The following is a 27805-nucleotide window of genomic DNA, read 5'->3' on the forward strand; positions in this document are numbered from 1 at the left end:
AAAATACTGAAAACAGGGGCCAGCAGTTGGCGTAGTGGCTATGTCGCTGGACTCCCACGTAGTCAACCGCGGTTAAAGTCCCAGACCCAGTGGCTTAAACTCACGCTGGGCATGTGTGCATGTGTGCCCAAGATCCCGAGAGGAGAATGGAGGAGAAGGGATTGCAGCATGGCCATCCCCCTGGGAGGTGATTTCTCGCTTTCTGTCTCTCTGTCTCTCTGTCTTTATGGCGAGTGCGTGCGCCCTATAGCAAAAACCTCTCAAAAAAAAAAAAATACTGAAAATAAATCACCTGCAGAGTCGTCCTTGCAGAGCTCCCTTCGCAGAGTTCTGTATGTACCGAGCACCGTCTGTAACCTAATATCTAACAGGCTTACAGTACAGGATACATATCACAGAAGAGTAAATCTTACAACCTGTAAAAATGGAATGGCTGCTTGTTCTTTAGAAAAATAAGACATTTTGGAGGGAAAAAAAAGGGAGCTCAAAACACCCTTACCATGATTTTAATTGTTATAAAGGGGAATTGACAGTCTCTCAGGATCACATATAGAGTCATCAAAAAAGTCAGGACGCACTTTTGCACAGAGAACAGAAAATTCTGTCATGGCTTTTCTGATGACCCAATAAAATGCTGATACTGGGATATTTTTGAAATTCACTCAAATATATAGATAATCCCCTTTATATATTTATACTTTCTCTGTACTAGTCATATATTAGGAGATTCTGTCTTTTGCCAAATATAGAACTTGGCACTGAAAATCACCTATGTGCTATGAACTAAATGATTTTGTCTTTTTCTCCCTTTTTTCCCTCTTAATACTCTCGTTTTATGTATGAGGATTCCTGTGTTAGGAAGACCGCCTATTTGTTAACATGTGTATTTCTCATATACTAATGCTTCTTTAGTGAAAACCTATTAAATCACTATCAGGCATAAATACCATGATAGAGACAAGATTTTTTCCTTCCTTCAAAACAGACATGTGAGAGCAAGGTCTTATCTGAAAGAAGCAGGAACTTAATTCGGCAGCTCTCATTTGTATGTAAGTGTGGAGCTCCTACTGTATGAAATGCACCATTATAGATGTAAGGACATAGTGACAGAAAAATAACATGGCATCCTTGCTGATACGAAGCTAACAACCTCCGGGGAGAGGAGACAGACATCCAACATATTACCACATAAAAGATAAAGAGTCATAAACTGGGAAACGTCCTCTGAAGGAAAAGTAGGACTGCTATAGAGCAAGCAGGGGGACCTGATACGGACCAGAGCCCCAGCAAATGCTTTTTGCAGAAGGGTCCCCTACGTGGAGACCTAAGGTACAGTGAGAAAGGTGATCGGCATGCCAAAGGGCGCTGAAGGGAGAAAGAACAGCAATTTCAAAGCTGTAAGCCTGGAAGGTGCGATTCTCACACTGAGGAAACGGAACAGTCCAGAGTGGTGAGCAGGGCAGTGACAGAAGGAAACAGAGTAAAAAACGAGGGTGGGAAGGCAGTCCAGGTCTCTCAGGTTATGTCAAATGTACCGAATTTAATTAAAAGTGCCATGGGATGCCATTGTGTATAGTGTTTACAACAGTCAACTAAAAAACTACTGGAATTGACGAGAGCTTAGTGAGGTGGCCAGTAGTGAGGAAAGTCTACAGAATCAATAGCTTCGTTACATAGAAAAATCCCATATGTAGGAGGAAGTTGTATTGTGAAAAACTGTTCATAATTTCATTAGCACATAAATTTTAAATGACTAAGAGAAACGTAAGCTTACAGTCATTAGATGTATCTCCACCAAGCAGACTTGTGAATCAGTTCATCAAAGCTGTTTTACCAGTTATAGTCTTTTAAGGATTCTCTTGGGATTTTTAAAAGAAATAATTTTCATCTTTATTTAACATTTTTTAGGCAAATGTCCACCTCCTTTAATGGTCTCTACAAGTTTCTACTTCTTCGATAGCCAGGCTACCTACAAGTGTTTCCTTGCCATTTGCTTTGATGTTGTCTATTTGGATGGGGTTTCAGCCTATCTAACCTATGATGAAGTTTCATCAGCAGTAATCCATCATGCTTGTCTTTTTCAATGAACGTTAGGCTAATAGGTGAGCAAATTCATACAGGTGTTCCAGTTACTATTTTTTCCATTTCATTAATCACTTTTATCAGATCTTGGTAAAAAAAAAATTCATTGAACTTTATGTATTTACTTATTTTAATTTGACCAGAAAGGGACACAGTGAGAGAGAGAGAGAAAGAGAGAGAAGGGGAAAGTGAGAAAGCAAGCTACCAGGTCCAGGTCTTGAACTGCAGTCAGCCATGTGAGAGTCCAGCGGTCTTAACCACCATGTCAACTGCCTGCTCTGGTGATCACTTTTGAGTACACAGACACAACACTTTTAAATGTGTTGCAAGATTCATTCATTCCAAATGTTGGTTTAAAAAAAAAAAAAAAAGAAACAAGAAAAAAGAAAAAAAATTATCCCACATATGCATACAATAATTGCATCTTATTCTTGGTTTTCTTTAATTATCCCTACTTTATTTCTGATTTAATCCTAGAGCTCTGCTTTTTAAAGTTCTTAATTTTTTGACATTGTCACTGCTGTTGAATTTAACATGTCTGGGTTATTGTATTCATAAAATACTGCAGGCACCATACCTGAGGTAAGAACAAAATTCCTGTGGACAAAAACTTTCTGTCTTTGCGTAGAGTGATCACTTTTACTTTGTAGTAAATGAAAGCTTAAATTTAAAATCTTGAGTGAAAGAACATCTGTATTAGCAAGAATCACAAGGATAAAAATGAGTATGAGATTCCAATCACACAAGGACCCAAATATATCTAATACCTTGTAACACTTAACAATAAAGGTAAACATAAAATTGTAAATTATGTAAATATAGTTCAACTGTTGAGATCTAAAAATTTTCACAGTAATCTGAACAAGTAAAAGTCCAAACAAATTTCAAAATAATATTTTTGAGAATAAAGTGAAGAATTAAAAATAACCAAGAACTTTGTAAAGAGGAATGTGGAAATTGATATTATGTGTGTATGTGTGTGCTTGTATAAAGGTTTTGCCACAGGGTGTATGAGCTTGAGGGATCCGGAAAGAGACAGAGAGAAAATAATAAATCACTACCCCAATGGGGGATGGCCATGTCACAATCCTCTCTCTTCCATTCTCCTTCTGGGATTTTGGGCATGCACACACACACACACACACACACACATACTCAGTGTTATTTTCAAGCCATCAGGTCTAAGAGTCATACCACAGTTGGCTATGTGGGAGTCTAACACCCTAACCACCAGATTACCTTCTGACCCCAACTATATGTTAATATGAATTGTAAAGCTAACAACAGTTAATGATCAAAATTTGAAACATTCATCAAGGTTCAAAGAAATGTAAAGGGAATACCCTATGCCCATCATCTAAATTCTACCATTATTATTTTACTGTACTTGTCAGGTCACATATCTATCTGTAAATCCATCCCACTATCCATGGGATAATTATCTCATTGTCCATAGGAGAGCTCTGGTTGTTCTACATCTTTGCTAAAATCGAATGCTGTCAGTCATTTTAGTTTTAACCATTTGAGGCACGTGTAGTGGTATCTAATGGTGGTTTCAATTTGCATTTTCTTAGAGACCACTGATGTTACACATATTTCTAGGTGCTTATTCCTATATATTTTTATTGTGTTTGATGAAATATTTTATCTATTTTTATTATTGGGGTTTATTTTAATTTTTAATTGAGTTATTAGAATGCTTATATATATATTTATTTGCATACCAGTCCTTCATCAGATAAGTGTTTTATTAGTATTTTTTTCTGATAAATAGCTTGTCTATTAATTTGCTTAATGATATCTCTTGAGCAAAATTTTGTTAAAGTCCAATTTATCAGTTTTTCATAGCTGTTATGGTATTCTCTGTGATCTAAAAACAACAAATAAAGACATTCTTTCATGCTTTTCTCTGCAAATATTTTGCTATTACTTTTATGTTTATAGACTTTGACATTTTTGTGCGTGTATGGTGTGAGTTAAGGGTTGAGGTTCAGTTTTTTCCTCCTTCAATTTGGACATTCAACACCATTTGTTGAAAAAGACTTTTCCTCTTCAATTGTTCTGTACCCTTTGTAGAAATCAAACGATCATTTATGTGTTAATGTATTTCTGGGTCCTATGGCTTTCCATTAATTTTTTTAAGTTCAGTTCTTTTTTCTCTGACTGAGAGACACACACAGAGAAAGAGCGTGACAAGCACTCCAGGCAGAACCCTCAGACTGTGGCCCACCCCAGCATCAGCAAGCCCTGGATCACAGGCATGTACAAACCTGATGTGTTCAGAGAGGTCTCCAGATGTGAACCCAGAACTTCCTCATGTAAGACAGCTTTGCATAACATCATAATATCATGACACTACCATCAGGCCCCTCCACTGATATAATTTTTATTCTTATACCAGTTTACAACTGTTTGGTTGTTATAGCTTTATGTTAAATCTTGAAGTCAGGTAGTGCATGTCCTCACACCCTGTTCTTCATGGTCAAGATGGCTTAAAATAATCAAGTACTTTGTATTTCCATGTACATTACATTTAGTTTGTCCATTTTTATAAAAATGATATTGCAATTATGACTGGAATCGCATTAAATCTGTACACTGCACATTTTATCAAATTTGCATCTTCAAATTCATCAAATTACATATTCATTTAGATCTTCTTTAACTTCTCTCAGCAGATATTACTCATTTAAAACTTTCTCCTATACAATTATGAGTCACAGAATAACATTTCAGTCAGTGACAAGACTGCATATACATTAATAGTTCCATAAGGAGAATATAGGTGATACCAGACAGCCAAGGTGTGTGACAGCTGCCCCTAGATTCATGTAAATACACTTTATTATGTTTACACAATGACCAAATCTAAGGATGCATTTCCCAGAACATATCATTGTTGTTAGTGACACATAATTATATGTACTATGTGTACAATAAGATAGTCGAAAAATAATTTTAAAGACATATGTATCAGGAGCTCGCAGGTGGCATAGTGGTTAAGGTGCTGGACTCCCACATGACCGACTGCTATTCGAGTCCTATACCCTGTGGCTTGAAACTCACACCAGGCACAATTGAGTAAGTGACCAAAAGCCTGAGAAGAGAATGGAGGGAAAGGGATTGTTGTATATCTCTCCTCCTGATTTCTCCCTTTCCCTCTCTCTGTTTTTCTCTGTGTCTCTGGTGAGTGCACCTGCCCTATAGCAAAAATCTCTCTTAAAATAAAAGAGAGAGAGAAAGAGCAAGAGAGAGAGAGAGATCATGCCATACACTTAAATAAATTAATACAGACTAAAGATACAAAATTTTTCTTTAGGTTTTTGATAAAGAGTGCATGCACTAGCCAGAGAGAGAGACAGAAAATGAGAAATCAGACCCCTGGGAGGATGGCCAAGCTGCAATGCTTTATCCTCCCTTCTTGTCTCAGATTTAGGGCAGGCATGCTTGTACACCTGGCATGACTTTTCAAGCCAATAGGCCTGGGACTCAAGCAGCAGGCATCCAGCACTTTAACCACCATGCCACATGCTGGCTCCATGAAGACAATACTGTCAACATAGTTTATACTGGTATAGCAAATTCTGTGTGCCATTATTAAGGAAATAATATATAGGACTGATAACATTTGAGCCACAACTGCAACCTACATTACTCTTTTTATTAAAAAGATCAGGTATACAAAGATTTTAAAAATGCATTTATATTAGATTATTTAAACTGCATGTATCTATTTAGAAGTAATAAAAGTTTTAACTATATCAGAGCTTAGTTTTTCAAATATAATTACCCTAGTTTCCTTTCTTCCTTCCTTCTCTTGTATATATTTAAGTGCACAACATTTTGTTTTGATATCACAGTGAAATGATTACTGCAGTCAAACTAATTAACATATCCATTATCTCACATGATTACCTCTTTTTGTGTGTAAGAACACACAAAATCTACTTCCTTAGCACATTTCTAGTACCAATACAATATTATAACTATATTTCTCATGTTATATATTAGATTCCCAGTCCTTTTTATCCTAAAACTTTCACAATAAGTCAGTCTTATAATTTACATTTTAAGAACAAAATGTTTCTGCTAGAAAAATAGTTTTCTATGACCGCTAGTTGAAAAAATAGTATTTGTGTTTTAGATTCCAAGTAACTTCTCTCTCCATGTTTACTCTGTAATTCATAGTTGCAAAATAGAGTGTAACCTCTTAGAGAAGAAGATATATTAAAACTGTACTTAGCACAGCATTAAGCACTTAAAGTAGCTTCTATTAGATTGATGATAGATGCAACCCCAATCTTCAAGAAGTAACTGTAGTGCATTTGCACAAGAGGCTCTGGTTATAAAATAGTCTACGTCAGAGAGATGACAGGAAAATGTAAGGAAGAACAGTGGGTGTTCTACAAGATGCATAGTGCTCTATGACAAAGTTTAAAGGCAATTTAGATGACTTTTGAAAAAGAAAGGGAAGGTGTATTAGTTTCCTATTGCTGCTATAACAAATTACCACAAATTCAGTGGCTCCATATCACATATATTTTTATTTTTATTGGCCAGGAGATTTGTGAGACGAAAAGACATAGAGAGGAAAAGTGAGAAAGCACCCCCTCATGGGGAATGGTCACACTATAATCTCTCTCCTCTACCTCTCCTTCCTTTTGAGATTTTGGGAATTCTCTTTTCTTACTTATTAAGGAAATACAGGTTAAAAAGTTAAACGAATTGACCTTGGATTGTTCAATATCTGCCTACTTCTAGATTTCTCTTCCATGCTTCATCTTGTGGAGTTTTAATAAAGGAGTATTCAGGGAACTATTTTAAAATCTGACTCAAATTTTGAAAAATACATCTCTGTAAGACAATAGAGAACTAGTGAATTAAACCAAAACTAAAACACATGTTAACCAAAGTTATAAACTGGTTTACACTGAAAGCAAGGGAAAGTGATAGAGGGAGAGTCCTTAGTCTAGAGATTTCAGTAAACCTTTCTCATTAATAGCTAAGAAACAGTGTATGTCCTAGAATGGGTCTAAGAGAACAGAGACGTGGGATCAGCAGATGGCATAATAGTTACTCTACTGGACTCCCACGTAGTCGACCGTGGTTAGAGTCCCAGACCTGGTGGCTTAAAACTCAAACCAGGCACATGTGCGTGCGTGCCCAAGATCCCGCGAGGAGAACAGATGACAAGGGACCACAGTGTGGCCATCCCCCCTGTGGGGGTGATTTCTCACTCTCTGTCTCTCTGTATCTCCAGTGAGTGCACACACCCTATAGCAAAAACCTCTCAAATAAATAAATAAATAAATGAACATAGATATGATTTAAAAAACTGGTCTAAAAGCAGAACTCTGGTTTTGGTGAAAATGAAACTTTATCAGATAGTGAAGGAGCTAAAATACCAGAATATGTTTAGAAAGGGAGAGATTTTGAATTTTTGCCCAAAGACCTTCCAGCATGAGGTCTCAGCAGGTTGAATTTCTTTCTCTGATTGAATGGGCTGGGCCAGGTAATTTCTAAATGTCCGTTGGTTTGGCCAACTAAGATTTTATAATGGGACAAGCCAAGAGAATTGGGTCTCTAGAGCCTGCCATTGACAGAGGAATGAACCAAACAGCAAAAGTAATGAGTCTCTGCTTGCTCATTGTTGACTGACTGTATGCTAGTCACGTGCCTGGGTTCATCTTAGCCCTTTTGGAGTTACAGGTTTCTACCTGATATAAGAAACAATGGACAAACAAACCAAAAACAAATCTGGCACAGCAGACACTTGTAATACACACACACACACACACACACACACACACACACACACGGATTTACAAAGAGCAGTATGATTTTTTAATGACCACAAAGCAAGGCAACATGGCAGAGAATATGTATATATGTGTGTGTGTGTGTCTGTGTTTGTGTGTGTGTGTGTGTGTGTGTGTATATATAATCTTTATGATAGTGCCTTTGGACTGGTATACAGTGTATTTATGCTGGGAAAATTCATTTTACAAGCTATTGTGATATACAGTGATCGAATGTATAAAATTTTTTTAATTAATAAAAGTTTTTAAAAATCGAAACTCACATCAGAAATCTATCAGAAGTATAAACATTGAAGCGTAATTAAGAAATGGAAAAATTACCAAAGACGAACGTGTGATGAACAGTTATTTTCTATGGGCCACATATTGTGTTAAATTATGTTTATGGTAAATTATTTAATAGTCATATTTATCTAGAATTTGTTCCCAAACATCAGAATTTTATACCAAATGTGAAATTCATGAATTACATTTCTAAATTTAAAAAATGCATGAATGACTCTGGATCTTAAGTCTTAATTTAGTCTCCTCAGAATCTAAGTAAATTAAGGATATCCTGGAGTGATGAACAACTTATCACAGTTCCTACGATACAAGCATTTACTTTACCTAATAAAGTAAAAGGTAGTATGCTTTGGTAGGAAGGTATAATACCATCCTTCTTACTTGATCATCCATTCTACATGCCCTGCTCTTTCTATGCCATTTTCATCTAGTTATCACTTTTGTAGAATTGAATCTCAAGTCACTAAGCTTTCAAAGCTATTTTTTTTTTGAAGAGGTTTTTTGCTATAGGGCGCGTGCGTTCACCAGAAAGACAGAGAGAGACAGAGACAGAAAGCAAGAAATTACTCCCCAGGGGGATGGCCATGCCGCAATCCCTTCTCCATTCTCCTCTCAGGATCTTGAGCACACACGCACACTTGCCTGGCGTGAGTTTAAGCTGCCGGGTCTGGGACTCGAACCATGGTTGACTACATGGGAGTCCAGCGACATAGCCATTACGTTAACTGCAGGCCCCTCGAAGCTTTCACTGATGACCTAGCCTCTTATTCCTTGCAGTCTACTCCAAATTTCTATTTGATTATCCATTTCATATTTTCCCCAAGCTGAACATGCTTAAAGCTGCATCAGCATTCATTTTGACAAAGCAGCCCCCATGTTCTTTTAGTCAATAGTCTTACAAGTCTTCCAATTTTTTGTTTTCCAATATATTACACTCCTTCCACCTCCATTTTTACACAACCAAGATTTAACTAATTTTTTTTTCTTTGTTAGCAGTGGAGCATGTGCACATGCATGAGAGAGAGAGAGAGAGAGAGAGAGAGAGAGGAGAGAGAGACTCTCCATAGGGTCTGGTCAACTTGTTATCCCATCTGTCCAACCCATTGGATCTTGGACACTCACATATACCTGGGTGTGTTTCAGGTTACTGGGAATTTTCTAACCATGGTCACCCTGTAGGATCCACCTTTTCTTGAACAGCCACATTACCGTGACTCCATGAAGCTAGCCCAGATTTAGAGGGATCTTTTTTTTAAGTTTTTGTCATATGGTATATGTGCTCACCAGAGAGAGACAGAGAGACACAGTGAGAGGGAAAGCAAGAAATCACCCCTCTCCCCAGGAGACGGCCATGCCGCAATCCCTTCTGACCCATTTTCCTCCTGAGATTTTGTGCATGCATGCACACACACTGGCACGATTTTCATGCTGCCAAGTCCAGGACTCCAACCTGGGCCAGCATATGGGAGTCCAGATCCTCAACCACACCACCTGCTGGCCCAGTTTAGGGTTTTTTTGTTTGTTTTTTTGTTTTTTTGTTTTTTCCTCCTAATTTAAATGCCTTTGCTGACTTCTGATTGCCTAAGATCGGTATTAATCAAGGACAGGCTATACAGGTGATAAAATAATATCTAAGGGAAATGGAAGGTACACAAATGTCTTCTGCCATCCTAGTCTATTCAGTGCCCCACTTTCACAGGGTGAACCAAAATACCTCTTAGGTGTTTGAAGTTAGTAAAGCAGGTTGGAAAACAGGCAAAACAAAACATGTTGTTCTTGTCATCAGCCTGTCTTCAACATTCTTATGTATCACTAACACCTCCCTTGAACCTTATGCATCTATCAACTTGAACCAATAATTCTCATGTCCAAGTGGTTGTGTCAGAAGTAGGGCCTTAAACATCTAAAGATTATTAGGTCATATCTAGCAACAGGGCAACATGGTTTTTCTTCCAGTTCCCACCGTTTTTGTTTATTCTACGTTCTCATCTGTCTCCTCATCTACATACAGCATGTACAGGTGAGAGAAGGCCTCATGTTTCTGAATCTCCTCCTCTATAATAATTTTTAAAATGCCATAGAATGCACAGTACTTTTGAATATGGTATACCCTCAATAAATACGTAGACTTCACTTCGGCGGGAATATACAGTCCTCTTTTTAGTTCTTCTCTCCATTCAAAATCTATGATATTTATATTGTGTCAGGTTCATACTGTGTTCATCCTGCCTGGCTTAGTGGCCTAAATAGAATTTGAATGCTAGAGAAACTTAGAAATTATTATATCAGCATGTTTACTAGACAGTTCTATTGTAGCCTGCTCAATAATGAGAATGGAAGAGCTAAAGTACAATAAGGAAGACACATTGCCAGTAGGGAGATGTTTAATGGTGTGATGCAGAAAGCGCTGTGTTTCTAAGCGTGGTGAGATCTGTTTCTAACTTATACTTCAACAAAAAGTAGGCTCTCCTGCCAAAGTTAGTGAAATAAAACCTTGCCTGGGCTTCAGTTTGCAATAATAGGATGCGAAAGGCTGCTCTCAATTGAGAGGGTAAGATATATCAGAAGCAGAAAATAACACTGTAACGCACACTGTAAGGTAGGAAGTCAGTATCTGCCTTGTCTCCATTCAAACGCTAGCATTTTTAGAAAAGGGAGGAGGCTCTAATGGGTTCTACTTATTTCTTCCAAAGGACAATGGAACAGATTTCCATTCTATAAGTTTCTCCTCCTCATTACTCAATTCAGTTCAGAAAAGAACTCCCCATTTTATCTCTTAAAGCCCATTTCTTCCTTTTTTTTTTTTTTTCCTTTATCTTCTGAGGAGGGTTCTACTTTGGCTTCTTGAGGTATGATTATCCTATTTTCAAGGGGCAGTTATGGCTAATGAAATAGGTGAGGCAGAGTGCTGGAGAAGGCGAGTACTTCTCCAAGGTCAAGTCCACCCATTTTATAATAATAGGCAGACAGTGGGAGAAGCAGATAGATAGACTAATATTGTATAGTATATTGACTAATTTAATTCCTTAAAGGAAAGTTTCTAGTAAGACGTACATGGATTACAGGTATGCTGATAACCTCAGAGGAACCCTTTCAGCGGCCACACGGCAGTTAGAGTTCCCTAGTTCCCTTGAAGTGGCCAACTCATCTCAGTTTGCTCAAAACATCTGGTTTCAGCATTGAAAGGTCTGTCTCCTGAGCGATTGCCTCAGTTCTGGGAAACCCTACCTCTGATCACCATAAAGAAAGCTTTGTTTATTTTATTTATTCATTTATTTATTTTTAGTTTTTGCTGTAGGGCATGTGTACTCACCAGAGAGATACAGAGAGAGAAAAAGAGAGAGGATAAGTGAAAAATCACACCCTGAAGGTTGGAGGATAGCCACACCACAATTCCTTCTTCTCCATTCTTCTCAGGATTTTGGATTTGGGGCATGTGTGAACACACACACACACACACACACACACACACACACACCCCTAGCATATTTTTCACGCTGCCAAATCCAGGACTCAAACTGCGTACTTAGCCATAGGGAATCCAGTCCCCTTAACCACCACATTACCTGACTGGTGCACTTTATTTTTAAGGTCATAAAACTATTATCTCTATCATGTATGTCAGATTAAAAAACATTCAAGTACTCAGAATGATCCTATGAGTGCATTATAAAATAATCCTGTGATTATCTTATAATGTAATCATTATTACAAACTACATTTTTAATGATTAAGACTCAAGATTAAATGAGTTGTCTAAACTTACAGTCGATAAAGGATGGCTCAAAACTAGAAACCAGATCTTCAAATTTAAGGTTTTTATATTTGCCATTGTATCCCATTATTGTCTGTTTTTTACTCAGAGGCAATATAGAATTTTCCCCTTCTCATGTGCCACTGACTGAGCAGAAGTAAAGATATCATTCGCCCTCACCTAGTGATTTATGTCTATTTTGTACCTTTTCAGTGATTTGAACCTAGTCGGTGAGGGAGGACCTCAGCAGCTTTGCTTGGGTCCCAGAGAAACAGCGAATTCACGTATACTTTTTTCCCCTTACAACTTACTTACATGAGATTTCAAAAATCATTTGTGGAAAAGTGGAATTAAAATACACATTTATTTTTGAACAAAAAAAACCCTTGAAGTCCGTATAAGTATTTTTTTTTCTTTTTTTGGAGGTTTTTTTTGTTTTGTTTTGTTTTTTGGTTTTTTTTTTTTTTTTTTTTTTTGTTTTTTGCACGTGTACTCTCCAGAAAAACAGAGAAAGACAGAAAGACAGAAAGTGAGAAATCACCCCTGAGGGGACACAGCCAGGCCACAATCCCTTCTCCTCCATTCTCCTCTCGGGATCTTGGGCATGCACACACACGCACCCGGTGTGAGTTTAAGCTACCGGTCTGGAACTCGAACCATGGTTGACTATATGGGAGTCCAGTGACATAGCCATTACGCTAACTGCTGGTCCCCATATAAGTATTTTTTTTTATAAATAATATGCATTTTATATGAGCTTTCTGAGCACTCCTTGAATAACTAGTGTGGTTGGGTCAGGATGTTTTAAAACTCACATCTCCCCTCCCCCCAACACACACACAGAGTAATAAGAATTCTCTCCCTGGATGTCCACGTCTCACTGCTGAGTCTGAACTGTCATGCCAAGCTAGTTGTTCTTTTTTGTTTAAACTACTCACAGTCTCCCCCACTTCCCTTTCTGTTCCCCATGAGTTCACTGCTACTAATCCAGTCTTCCATTGACTGCATCTAGGTCTGAACCCCAAATACAGTCACTGATCAAGTGTTCTTCTCACCCTCAGACCCTTATGAATAAACTTATGGTGGCAAATATACATACACAAAATAGAATACTTACAGATCTCAGGGCTGGCAGGTGGTGTGGTGGTTAAGGGTGCTGGACTTCCACATGGCTGACCATGGTTTGAGTCCCAGACCTACAGCTTGCTCTCTCTCTCTCTCTCTCTGTCTCTCTCACACACACTCTCTCTCCCTCCCTCTCTGGTTAAATTAAAATAAATAAATGAATGGAAAAAGTTAAATATTTTTTTAAAAAAAGAATTTTTACAGATCTCATTACTTTGGATAAATGTGAGCTTGAGATAGAATACTTAGTTATATGAAATTCATGGTTTCATTGACTCTGACTCTATAGCTTTGTAATTCCTACATTTGATAGAAATAAATACATCTTATCACAAAATTTGTGGATTCTCCTAAACCATGAGCTGCTGTACTTGTCAGTGTGTGACTCTGGAACAACTATTTTGAGTACTTTCTCCTGAAGGGGTCTCTATATGTAAAGATTATATGGCAGATAGTGTCACCTTGTGTAAAAAGGTGTGTGCTCAGATCATTCTTAGCAGTGATGGATTCTACAAAGCTCAAGCTTTGGTCTTCGCTACCTGGCACCTTCGGGTCTGAACATCAAGATAATGAGTAGGAGTCACAGTGATGTTTATCCCAGTTGACAGAGTTGTATAAAAGTCCTCAAAGCAAAAGATAAGCCTGCCGTGCCTGAGTGCACATACTTCTGGAGACTAATACTGTTCTAAAAATTAAGTTCTTAAACTCTTAGGAAATCATTATGCTCTGATTAATAAAAACTATATTATCTTATGAACATAAAATTTCTAGATTTTTCCATCTCATTCTCACATACCTCGTATTTATCATTTGACCACGATTTTTGCAGAACACTTATTTTTGAAAGATCCGTTATTCCAATTTAGAGCTATATTATTCAAAGATTAATATATTTGATGGGTTAGTCAGACATGCCAACTTCTGCTTACCTTTACAAACACATCTTCCATTCCTCTTGTCCATATGCTCAGATACACTATAGTCCCACACATTCTGTTGCCCATGGTCCTTCTCAACTTTATGGACTGCTTCCTGGCTGGCATATTTTTTCCCCAAAACCACATGTCAAAGTTACACCCAAACTTCAAATACTGATTCACTACCACCTTCTCCACAAAGTCAGCCCTGATAATTCCAAGTCAGACATTGTCTCCCATCTTAAAATTGGAAATCACTTTATCTACTATTCTGGGAAGTAACTCACTATTCTGTATGTATCTTAGATAACCAGGTAGATTACAAAAAATGAGATTCTGATGTTTTGATGGCAATTACTAATTTCTATTATTCCCAATACAAAGAGTGCTATGCTGTATGCAGTGACAAATATATGAAATAACCCTCTCTATCAAGTTATAGAAAATATGTAATTGAAAGCACAAGTACAGATACACATGATTATGTCAGGTCATTAAACATGGTCGTCTTCACTCCTTCACTCCTCCCATAAAGTGGCAGAGCTCGTTTCTATATTTCTTGAATCTTGACAGGACCTCTAACTTGTTTTGCACAGTGAGCTGTTGCAAATAGTAATGTTTGTCAGTTCTAACCAGTGATTGGAATGATCTTAAATACTTCTCCTTGTCTTCTTAGACTTCCATCATTGTCATGTAAACAAGCTTGTTCTGGTCCAATGGATGAGAAGTGACACTTAACTCCATCCCTCCCTGCTGTTCCCCAGAAGAGCTAGATAATCATCAAATGTGAAAACTAACCACTCTCCAGCTGACCATGCATGCATGAAAAAATGCAAACAGGATCACTATTAATAGGTTCGTTGTTTTAAGTGACTGCATCTTGTAGTGATTTGTTACACAGCAATATCTAATTGAAACAGTCATTATATTAAGATAGAGTATAATATTAGGATAGGATATAATAGAATCTTAGGATTGGAAGAGGAATCAAGCATCTGATATTTAAATTTCCTTTGCAATGTTTCTAACAAGTGATTATCCAGGCTATTTAAATATATCTAAAAATGGGAAACTTAGTTTTTGCAAAGACAGCTCTTATTGTTGGAAATATCTTTGCATACTGAGTAGAAGTCTGCCTACACACAATTTTTTTAATGATTCGTGTTCTACCCTCTGGGAGACTCAGGACAATCTAATCCCTTTTCCACACCTAATCTTAAATAACTGATGATCTTTAACATAGTCTCACCTGAAACTTCTTTTTGCCAGATTGAGCAACCCCAGTTCTTTGATTTCTCCTTATATGGTACAGTTTGAGAAGCATTTTCAATCTGCTTGTCTGATCAGCAAGCTTCTGCTTTGGTCTGTAACCTGCTTAAGGATTGTGACCTATACTAAGCATGCAGTTCTGGGAAGCAGCAGAGCTCTCCTTTCTACTCTGCGTACTGTCTTTCTCTCAATGTGTGCTTACTTTCCTTGCTGGCCCCACTGCATTATCAGAGTCCTTACCTCATTTGCATAGACTGAATAAATACTTTAGACATTTTCATGAGTTGACCTTTAACCGTTTCCTCTCTGTTGTAGGACCTACATTTATTCCTCATTGTGACAATTATGGCTACTCAAAAGTCTTAACAGTTCTTTTCTCCTTTTAGTGGTAGGATAGCACTTCTACTCTCCCTTTATAACTAATGTGTTTGTTTATTTTGAGAGAGAGAGAGAGAGAGAAATTTTTGCTACAGGGTGCATGCACTCACCAGAGAGACCAAAAACAAGAAGTTGCCCCTTCAGGGAGGATGGTCACACTGCAATCCTTTCTCCTCCAGTCTCCTCTTGGGATTTTGGGCACATGCGTATGTGTGCCGGGCATGAGTTCAAGGCTGCTGGGTTTGGGACTCGAACCACAGTCAACTATGCAGGAGTCCAGCTCCTTAACTACTATGCCACCTGCTGGTTCCTATAGTGAGTTAGTGCTACGTGAGTTGGTTTGTTCAGTGAAATGAGAACAAAAATGAGTTACAACATTTCCTTGTGGAAGTTTTGAGAACTAGAGACCAGTTTGCCACATCCTAATTTCTCTGCAGTGAAGTCGCAGAAGCATATATTGAGACAAAGCCTCTACCAGCTAGTTCTCTGAACAACTATGAAGCACCAAAGGTATGCCTCTCCTGTATCTATATGCACTGAAAATGTTGCATGGGTGAAAAACAAACTGTGATTTGATTTGGTAGTTGTTTGCCGCTATATTATAACCTAACTTATCCTGACTGCTACACTACTTAGACTTCATCTTCTCAGATTCAGTTCATTATTTTAGAATACCAAGATCTTTTGGACATTAATTCCATCATTTAATAGACCAGTGATTTTTCACAGTCTTATGTCACCCCAACATCCTATAAGCAAACCTTTTGTTATTTCCCTCAATTAAAAATTTCCTTTAATTAAAAAATGATCTATCAAAAAGAAATTCCTAAAGAATTCCATTAAAAATCACTCTGTACCAAGATGCCATTCATGAATAATCACACCTTGAGTTCAGTCACTCGATCATTATTATTTTAAGTGGGTAAAAATCCTTCGCAAATACCTTTATGAAATCTAAGTAGAAATGTATCTATAGGTATTTGATACACCTATTTTGAAACCAGACCATTACATTTAAATTCAAAATACAATACATAATGGGACCGGCAGATGGCGTAGCGATTACACTACTGCACTCCCATGTGACCCACCTGGATTCAAGTACCTGAAGACCCAGTGGCATGAAAATCACGCCGGATGCATGTGCTACCCTTAGTGCCCAGCATCTCAGAGGAGACTAGAGAAGGTACTGCAGCGTGGTTATCCCCCCCCCCCAGGGTGATTTCTCACTTTCCTTTTCACTGTCTCTGTCTCTCTCTCTCTCTCCTGCAGCCACAGGTACCCTAAGGCAAAAGCCTCAAAAACAAAACAAACAAACAAATAAAACCACACATTATTACACAGAACTAAACCAAAAATGTGCATTATTTATGTGAAAACAGTATCAATTCGGCAAGAGAAACAAGTCAACTCTTAGAGTCAGGTAGACCTCGTTCAAATTTCAGCCCTCATACTTAGCTACTGTTTAACCTTGAACACACTTAATGTCTCTAACCCTCAGCCACATCATCTGTCAAATGAGAGTAATAATTATAATACCTACTACAAACAGTTGTCATAAAGATTAAAGGAAGTAATGCATAAATGATGCTTGATATGGAACTATTATACTGTAACATTTCAAAAAGTGTTAGAGATTCTATCCTATTTATATATTTAAAGCATTATTCTATGTTTTAAGTATCTAAAATGCTTTTTTGATATTTGTCTGATTATATAGGGTTGTTGGAAAAGTCATGATGTATTTTTCTATGTAAAAATGCATCATGACTTTCCTGATGACCCAACATTTCATACTGTTTATAAATGCTAAGGAAGACAAAAAAAATCTAATATCTTAATCTGCTCATTTTAGATTTAGAGCTCCTATTTAAGAATTACAGTGCGGTTCTAGCAGCAAGCTATCTACTATGTAAAAAATTATAATGAATTAAGCAAAGCTGTTACTGTAAATAAATAAGAAGGAATTACTCGGAAGGTTCTAGAAGTATACTACTTTGTTAGCATTAACTATTTTATTTTTCTATTGTACTACCATACAGTGTATCTATAAGAGGGAAGGAATCTACCCTATCTGCCTTCATGAAATATAATATTCATTTATTAGGGACACTCGAAAACATAATCTATATAAGCTTTATTGAGAACTACATTTATCACCCTCAGTGCTTCAGATATACATATAATGTACTCAATAGCTATAGTAATTACACTTTGGAAAGAATCAGCAGGTTTAGAAACCATATTTATTATAAATTCCATCATGTTCAATGAGGTTTTATTCCAATTTTTTTTGGCTAATAGCTGGTAATTTTCTAACATGAGTGATTATTCTGCTCAATGTAACATGATATTTTCTGTAGTTATGGAACTGGCACTGTTTTAAGACTGAATACTTGAACACTGTCTCCATAAAAGATGTATCAGTGATTTTAATTTGCTACTCTTCAAACTCAGAATATCTGGAAAGCATTAGAAGATTAAACTTGATTCTGTGTAGTGAATTCAAGATTCATTGATTTTCTTTTTTTTTTTTTTTTTGAGAGAGATTTTCGCTAAAGGGCGCGTGCGCTCGCCAGACAGACCCGAGACTAAGAGGTCATGATTAAGGATGTCTTTTAAATAAGAGAAAAATGTATGATAATATATAAATGTTTAATAAGCAGATTGAATACAGAGAATTCTGTACAGTAATGTCACACTTCCGTGAAGCATTTTTTTCCCCTTCTAACAAATATGCTCGCCTCAGATTTCTTAGCTTCGAATTTTATGTTTCTGAGGCTGGATTGTCCCTGATAGCTGCTACATTAGGTGAGTCCTGTACTGGTTTGGGAAGTAGCTATGACTTTTTAAGGTATACCCTGGAGTGAGAAAAGAAATCTTGATTGGATTCAAGAGGGTGAGGAGGTGGAAACAGAACTGTACAGAAACTGATGCTGGCATCTTTGGCTAAAAGGAATTGGGCAACTCCTACCACTGAACCTAAAATTGACTACCCAGTGCTGGTCCTTTGAAAATGCATGATTTGGGATTTCTTGAAAGTGTCTTGAGAACTATGAAGAGGAGTTAAAGGCTCACAGAAACCAAGAGGAGGCAAAGTTATCGTTGAGTGTTTCTGACTGGAAGCCACCTAAAGGTACAAAGAAGAGCAGCCCTTTCTGAGGACCCAACCAGTGCTGTGCCCACCAGTCTGCAAGCCTCCAGCGTCAGGAAGTGGCTAAAGGAAAGCTGTCAGGGGGTGGGTCACTGCGACTGCCTCCACAGAAGAGGAGCCGTAATTTGCATCGCAGGTTGATACGGAAGTGGGTGGGATGCTCCCTCAGGATCTGTGAAGTGAACCTGTCTTCTTTAATCGTAAGAGTGTTTTCATGCAATGAGTAAAATTTGTGCTTGTCCTTATCTGTAACTCATGATAATCCCAAAGTTTCACATTTTTAAAGTATATTGAAAAGGAGGACAAGTGTTATTTGGGGCATAATTATCTGTGGACTGCGTCCTAAGCACAGAAGATCGTCTCTCTTAGAGAAGAGAGCAGTTTCTTATGGATGTGTGAGGATGGAGGGATCTGTGTCATGAGATTACCAGTGGATGAAGGGGTTTTATAAAGTAGTATCCCGGGATTTCCTGTGGGTCACGCCCACACGTCCTTCCTGAGGATACTGAGTAAGAAAGAATGCTAAGATACAAACTCAAGTCAAAGGAGATGAAGAAAAATATGACAATAATCTGATGAACTATTTACTATCAGTAGTTTGAACAGGAAAGCTCCATTTTCCCAGTATTTTGAACTAATTTCATGAGTTCCTTGCTGCTATGTATTTAGGGGAAAAATGCCTAAAAGAAACTATCTGCATATAATCAATCCCAAGAAAATGATGGTATTTATAAGCCTATTTTAGATTATATAATACCTAGCAAGTTTTATCTTGCTTCCACAGATGTCATGCTAAAATGTATTTCCCCGCTAACGGGGTTTATGGTTGTGGTTCTAATGTTTTAACAGACTCACACATTGAAGGTGTTAACTTCTGTTTGGTCTCTGTGGCTAATATTAAAATGCACTCTATTAACCCCATGACTTCCTTTTGTTTTTGTTTTTGGGTTTTTTGGAGAAGTTTTTCGCTATAGGGCGCGTGCGCTCACCAGACAGACAGAGAGAGACAGAGAGACAGAAAGCGAGAAATCACCCCCTAGGGGGGATAGCCACACCACAATCCCTTCTCCTCCATTCTCCTCTCGGGATCTTGGGCACACATGCACATGCACCCTGTGTGAGTTTAAGCCACCAGGTCCAGGACTCGAACCGTAGTCGACTACACAGGAGTCCAGCAACATAGCCATTATGCTAACTGCTGGTCCCACTATCAGATTTCTTAATTAAGAGACTCTGTCTAGGCCAGACCTGGTGTACAGTATACAGTGTCTGCTCTCTGGGAGGATTGCAGACAGGGTACTTAGGACTGGTAGGCCTGGTGTGATCAATAGTCATGTTAGGGTTCCTCTGCCACTAGCCTCACACGAGGCCACGTTCTAGCTGTTATCATTACTCCATGACAATGTCCAAAAAGTGTTAGGGATTATTCCTACTACAATGGTTAAAATAAGTCAACTTCCTTTAAATGCATACTAATTTAAAATCAAAATGGAGGATAATTATCTTGTTCAATTTATGCAACTCAAGAACTAAGATATACCGTAGGAATGGTGCAAACAAGTGGGAACATGGAAAAGGGAGCTAATACTTCCCCATCATAAAAAAAGGGGGGAGGGAATAGAAAGCAGGAAAGACCTTCCAAAGCCGTTTGTAAAGACCTATCCTTCACATTGAAGAAAAAGAGTAACCCTTAAATAAATTTGAATAGAAAAGGACTATGCTTTAAGGAGATAACTCTTTAACAGTGTATATACTGGATTTAACATGGGGGAAAGAATTGGTGAAGGAGGATTGGTTAGAGATCCATTTGTTACTGCCTAAGTAAAAGGCACTAAAGACAAACTAGGTTTTAGTTAAGGCTTATGGCAATGTAAATACAAATAAGTTCAAAAAAATTATGGGCATGTGACTAAACTGCGGTACAATAGTGAACTATGAAGTCAGGCCCTGCTTGCATCTGATAACCTTTATAATAATTAGTGATCTCTCTAAGTCACTCTTCACCTAAATCTATAGTATATTGTAGTATACTCCTCTGCAGCAGATGCTGTGGAGGGAAAGAGCTCTTTCATTAAAAAAAAATAACGGGACCAGCAGTTAGCATAACGGTTACATCGCTGGACTCCCGTGTAGTCGACCGCAGTTCGAGTCCCAGACCCGGTGGCTTAAAACTCATGCAGGCACGTATGCGGGCATGCCCAAGATCCCTAGAGGAGAATGGAAGAGAAGGGAGTCTCACTTTCTGTCTCTCTGTCTCTTTCCGTCTGTCTGGCGAGTGCACACGCCCTATAGCAAAAAAAAAGAAAAAAAAAAAGAAAAAGAAACCTCTCTAAAAAAACAAACAAACAAACAAAAAAAACAACTAACTGAACAGTCAAAGACAAAAGCTTCCACTTTCCTCCAGAGTGACCTGCTGCTGTGATCAAAATCAACTGTTATGTAGGGGATGTAATTTTCTCACTACATAGCTGTTTGGTTTAGAGCATGCAAGGTCAGTTGTGTAGACGGAACTCTTGACCCATGGAGAAGGGATAACAGCAGTGGAGACAGCAAAGTAGGGAAGTTACCTGAGGGCATAGGAAGGAATCAGATCAGTGGACTAAACAGGAAAACATGAAAACAAAAACAGTTCTCTGCTACCAGACAGAAGACTGCCGCTATGAGACAACTAGCTAAGGAGCCTGTGTAGAGGAAGAGCAAACCTAACTTCTATATTAAATGGATGACTTTAGGCACTGGGTAAATATGGTAAGTATCCCTGTTCTTCTCTTGGGATTTTGGGCATGCACGTACACATGTCCAGCGTGATTTTTACACCACCGGGTCTGGGATTTGACCTGCGGTTGACTACGTGGAAATCAGTGACATAACTATTACACCATCTGTTGGTCCCAATCATGGTAAATTTTAAAATACAGGAATTGTAGAGAATTTTGATAATTGGCTTTTCACATTCATAAGGTTATTTTTGTTCAAAGCAATAGTTGAACAACCTTGGAACTCTTGGCACATATTTCTTTTTTTTTTTTTGGCAACTATACCTATTTGAAAATGAGGTCAAAACAGAAACTTCTCCTTTTTTATTTGGCAATTTATGAGTGTCCTATCCTTCAGTATCTCTCAATTTCTCTCTCTCTCTCTGCTTTTTCCCAATTCTCTCACCCTCCCCTCTTTCCTGACAAGGTTCACTAATCTTGGCAGTGGTTAGACAGACATCATCAGACCCCAAGGTAAGGAAAACAGCCACGGCCCAGGTTAGAACCATGGAGGGGGGTAAACCTTCCTTCACATCCACTAAAGAAACTCAATGCTTCTGAGACTCATTTTGCAGAGAACTAGGATGGCTAGTAGAGAAAGGAAACAAAGAAGATGAGAATTTACTCTCCCAAATGATCTTTCCTTAACCCTACCAGTTTTAGAGACTTGCCTAAACTCTTGTGCAGGCAAACCTTGGATTGGATTGTAGTTTGCAAACGAAATGAGAATAAAATTACCTAGAAGGCTTTCAACGCTCTTCATAATACAACCAATGGAACTATGACTGCGAATCTTCAGGGAAGGGTGAATGTAAGTCCCATACAAAGTCTCCAAGGGTTAGCATTCTAATTAGAAAGGGGATTCATCTGTGGAGAAGGCATTCATGTAACTCTTCACTATCAATGAAGTAGTTTCAACAAATTAATGGTGGGTAGTCCTGTGCATGCACTACTCACATCCTACTTAGAATCTGCTGAGATCAAGATAGATGGCGCCCTCCAGCTATCACACCTTCAGAATCCACTGCTATCATCACCCCAGGGTCACACTCTCCCCTAAATTGCTCCCAAGAAATGATTCAACACGGTGAATGGGAAATGGCTGGCTACTTGTGTCCAAGCAGGACTCCGCCAACAGAAAATCTTTTCTCTAGGACTCTCCATTGCTCCAGCTGACACTTTCTCACAGCTCATTGCAGGCAGGTTCAGGCTTTTCCTATCCAATGCTGCTTCTTTACACTCATTCTTTCACAGATGCTGAGCCCATATCTAACAGTCCAGTGGCTCTTACAACCTGCTCCTGCTGCCTCCCCATTTTATCTTTGAGACATTAACCCTTATAAACCTGCTGCACATCTAGCATTGTTTTGGTGTGTGCTTCTGTACAACTCTTGGCTTACTTATATAATAAAAGTTACCATATTTATTAACCAGTAAAAGGAAGAAAAATGGATTGATTTCATCAAAACATACACCTTCTGGTCTTATCTCTCTTTATTTTCCCTGTTTACATTTTCTTTCTCTTTCTCCCAGATTCCTTTCCCAGACCTGTCTGATTTTTTTAAAAAAACAGATGGAAAAGTAGAGTGAAGTTTGGCAGGCCTTTTCCAGCAACACTTACAGGAAATGTACAAGGAGCTGAGAAGAAACCAGAAACAGAATTGTAAATCCAATTATCTGGCTTCAAAGTGTCTAGATTGTTCTTTCCTTGACACTTGAGAAGAGGGATGGGGCAGGATGAATATTGTTAGGGACGCTTACATTTGAAAAGTGAAGGATGTCGTAGCCTTGCCAGGAAGAAGCAAAAAATTGCCTATTGTAAAAATCTGCTCCAACTTTCCAGGATAACAGGAGTGGTGATATTTAGAGGAATGATATTAACATTTCATTCTAGTAGGAAAGCTATTTTTAAATATTTAGAGGAAAAGAAAAATAAGCAAATCTTTTTAAAAGACTATGTGATCATACTTAAATACATCCTTCAGTTTTTTTCCAGAAGGAATAAGCAGTCAGTTAGTGACAAAAATATTAGATAACTGAAAATTATCTTTCTCTTCCCATATCATCTAAACTCCAAAGTCCCTTAGAAAGCCCCTGAAATAGTCAGTGTCTGCAAAAATAATAATGTGAAAACTATTCAAAATGCAAAGGTGACCTATATAAGGTTGACACTTACACAGCATGAACTTAACACCAACATGGATGTAGATAAACTCTGTCACGTTGACAAAGATAAAAGTCCATGTTCAATTCTGAGTTAGGAAACCAAGAGATGAAGTGATGGATGCTGTCGATGGCAGGGAGGTATGGAATTATTAAGTCATAAACTCAGAGAAAACGCCAGGATCGTGATGCCATGTTACACTTTTTGATAATTAAATTAAAATTTAAATTATATTCTAAAATAATCATGTTATCTGATGGGTCAAGTTATCATTTTTGGTAAACTTACACAGTTTGCATGAGGTAGTGCTGAGTAAGTTATCTATTTATTACTTGAATTATCCATGGGTAATTCATAGTAATCCTTTACCACAGTTGATTTCCATAACTTATTTAAAATACTGTGGCATTAGAATAGAAATGCAATTCTTCACATATTTATTTTCAGGACACTGAGGTTATAGACATAATAAAGAAGAAATTATAAGAAAACATAAGAAATTACATTTTAATTCTACATAGAAAAATGAAAATTAAAAATATATATAAGTATGTATATATGTATATATATACATGTATATACATATATACATACATACATGTACAAAAAACACATATATATTTATTTTAGGAGTCTTGAATTTGAAACTTTAAATCTTACAAATATTTCATTTTAAGAAGTAATATGTAGATGTATTTAACAAAAATTAATTTTCAAAGACTGAGAGTACTATAAAATTGAACCATGAAAATTTTTGCCTAAAACACAAAATGTATACCTAAATGATGATCCTATTTATGCATACAAAGACATATTCTAATTTTAACACATATACCTCCCCTATAAATACATACATGAAAATTACATATATGTGCATGTATGTGTGTATACATGCACATACAGATATATATGAACTGTATATAAGCTTTGGTTCACACATTACACTAAAGAAAAACTATCACAGTACATTTGAGTATGTTTGCTATACTATCGTTTATAATAGTGACAGCTATAAATAATTTTGAAAACCCACTTGTAAAAGATTTTTCTAATAAATATTATATAAATGTTTTGAAATCTATGCATCACTTAGAAATAATGAAGTAGAAAGTTTGCAAGTCTTGTTGGTAAATGGAAGAAAAAAGGAAAAAGAGAACAGTGAATTGCACAGGCAGTATACCATAGTGAATAAGATCACAGACTCTGGAATTAGACTCCCTGGGAGTGAATACTATTCTATCACTGACTAGCTGTGTTAAGGGTAAATTACCAAAGTACTTGTGCATTAGTTTTCTCATCAGTAAAATGAAATGAAGGTCAAACTAGTACTTACCTCAAAGATCAATTTAAGGATCTAATGAGTAGTTATACATAAAATAATTTAATAGTACCTGATATAAATCAGCATAAATCAATACCTGGTATAAATCGTACCTACTATCTAATCAGCATTAGATTAATGCTTATTTATCCACATGTAGAATGACCTAATTTATGTTCAAATGTACAGAGACCACAATACAAAGCTATTTATTTTATATGAACATAGATATTTATGCAGTACATAAGCATACAGAAAATGGCCTGTGAACATATATGCCAAACTGATAACGGTGTGTGATTTAAAAAAATTTTTTTTTCCAAATGGTGCATGTGTTCTCCATAGATAAACAAAAACAGAGGGAGAAGGAAAGTGAGAGAGAAACCCCATGAGGAAAAGTCAAACTCTGATCCTTTCTCCACCATTTCTCCCTCCTTTTGCGATTTTTGGTATGTACATACATGCACCTGTCACATTTCTTAAACTGCCAGGCCCATGACTCGAACTACATTGTTGGCCCTGGGGGTTCCAGCCTCCCCAACCACCATGCCATTGGCTGGCCCAATAGTATGTAACTTTGACATTAAAGAAAATGCTTCTTGTTTGAGTATTTTACATGGAAAATATAATTTATATATTACTTCTGTGATTAAATGTTAAATACGTGTTTACATCCATTTAACATAATACTATGCAAATGTGAAAAAGAGTAACATAGCTAGTCACTACGCTATTATGATGTTCATGCACATATCATCCAGTGCAAACAAGTAAATCAAAAGATAGCATTAACTGTGCTAATATTAATTTACTTATTTAAAATTGTGTGGCTGTATTTGTATATAGAATGTAATGTGATACTATTAAAAGCTCAACTGGCTAAGTGCTTTTGACCTTTATATATATGTAATATATACATACATATTATATATATATAAATATCTGTATATATGTATACATATATACACATATATACGAATGTGTGTGTAATTACACATACACATATAGTATAAATATATTTATTATGTAAATATAAGTATGTACTCATACTGTTGAAATTTTTCATGAATACATGTCTCATTTTTTAAGAAACAACTATGAAAGCTATGTAGTTGTAAACAAAGAAGGCAACAATGAGGCTAGCCAATCACACGCTATCATGCAATATCCTGCATTCAGTATGTATGTACTGAGAGCACAGCCAAGTCCCGTCAATGAATGAAATGAATAGAAAGGATACAAATGTACTTACCCACCAAACACCTGGAGTGCAGAGAATTTGGAAGCATCCAAATCATTGCCACTTACTATCCGAGCCTTAAATGAGGGATGAGAAAAACAAAACAAAACAAAACAAACCAGCTTTTAGCATACTACAGCTGCATGTATGTGAACTTGGGACATGGGTTAACTGCACTACACACGGACACCTAGTATGACAGATGCTAAGCAGGGTCAGCTCCAAGTCAAAGCTACTATGTTTTGGGGAGTGGAGGTTTTGAAATTAGCTATCAGCATTAAAACAAAAGCACTGTTTTGAATACTATTTGCCCTTAAAACTTGATATGTGCAGTGAAGATCATGAATCGGTCAAGAAGGTCATGATTAGCCATACTTGAGAACAGATGCCGTGTTTGACAGTAGCAGACCCCTCGGCTGGCAAGTGTAAGCTAAAGTAAGCGCAGCTGGCAGGGGGTAACCTCTTCATAAATGCAACATCGAGGGGCACACTTAAAGGACAACCAAGGAATGGAAAGCTGGGGTAACATGCACATTTCACAACTAAAACAGAGGAACCAAAACAAGTCTAATATGTCACAAACAAACATATACAAAAGACAAGGTCCCTCAGGAGGAAAGAAAAAGTATGATTTAAAACCTTTTCATCCACAGAACTGCTATCTGAAAGAGAATCAGGAAAAGAAGGGATATATGTTAGATGGAGTACTTTTCAAGAAATCATTTAAACATATACATGAATAAAATGTTAATAGATTGCATTTTTTTAAAAATCATATATGTATTGAGTTTCAAGGCTGAACCCCAAGGAGACAGGGACAGTTGGTCCTTATAATTTAAAGAGCTGAAATATGTAACAGAATGCTTGAAAAGTATGAAAGGGTGATCACAGGATTTAATGAAACACAGCATATCATATTAAAGAAAAACACAGTTGAAGAATCAGAAGTCCTGGACTGCAGCTGGGGCTCTGCCACTTTCTAAGTATTGGGTCATCAGGAAAGTCATGAGGTGTTTTTGCACAGACACATGACTTTCCCGACAGTCTAATATAGCTAGGAAACAATCAAATTCTCTTAGGGCTAGTGATGGGACTTAACTCTGAAATCAGGCCAGAAATCCTTTGCCTAATTGCCTCCCAACACTGTAGAGGGGATCAAATTGAGATCAATATTTGTGACCTGAAATCTCAGATGATCATATAAAGTCATTATATTATTAAAGGATTTCATAAAATGATTATTTCTTATATCATAGAATTTAAGAGCTAAAAGAATAAATTGATCCTATCTGGGAACCAGCAGTTAGCGTAATGGCTATGTCGCTGGACTCCCACGTAGTCGACCGCGGTTTGCGTCCCGGACCCGGTGGTTTAAAACTCACGCCGGGCGCATGTGCGTGCGTGCCCAAGATCCCGAGAGGAGAATGGAAGAGAAAGGATTGCGGTGTGACCATCCCCCCTGGGGGGGGTGATTTCTCGCTTTCTGTCTCTATGTCTCTCTCTGTCTGTCTGGCGAGCGCATGCGCCCTATAGCGAAAAAC

General features: G+C 37.4%; 1 protein-coding gene across 1 annotated transcript in view; it reads right to left on the reverse strand.

Annotated features, from left to right (window-relative positions):
• The window catches only part of UNC13C (unc-13 homolog C), a 656973-nt gene that overhangs the window by 484185 nt on the left and 144983 nt on the right, over window positions 1-27805 (reverse strand). Inside the window, exons 2-3 of the mRNA XM_006149494.1 lie at window positions 26904-26926; window positions 26277-26341 (exon numbers count right to left, since the gene is read on the reverse strand). Coding sequence (XP_006149556.1) covers window positions 26277-26341; window positions 26904-26926 — 88 coding nt within the window. The remainder of the gene's footprint in view (window positions 1-26276; window positions 26342-26903; window positions 26927-27805) is intronic.

This window comes from Tupaia chinensis, unplaced genomic scaffold (assembly GCF_000334495.1).
Source record: "Tupaia chinensis unplaced genomic scaffold, TupChi_1.0 Scaffold000266_1, whole genome shotgun sequence".
In the NCBI taxonomy this organism is placed as follows: Eukaryota; Metazoa; Chordata; class Mammalia; order Scandentia; family Tupaiidae; genus Tupaia; species Tupaia belangeri.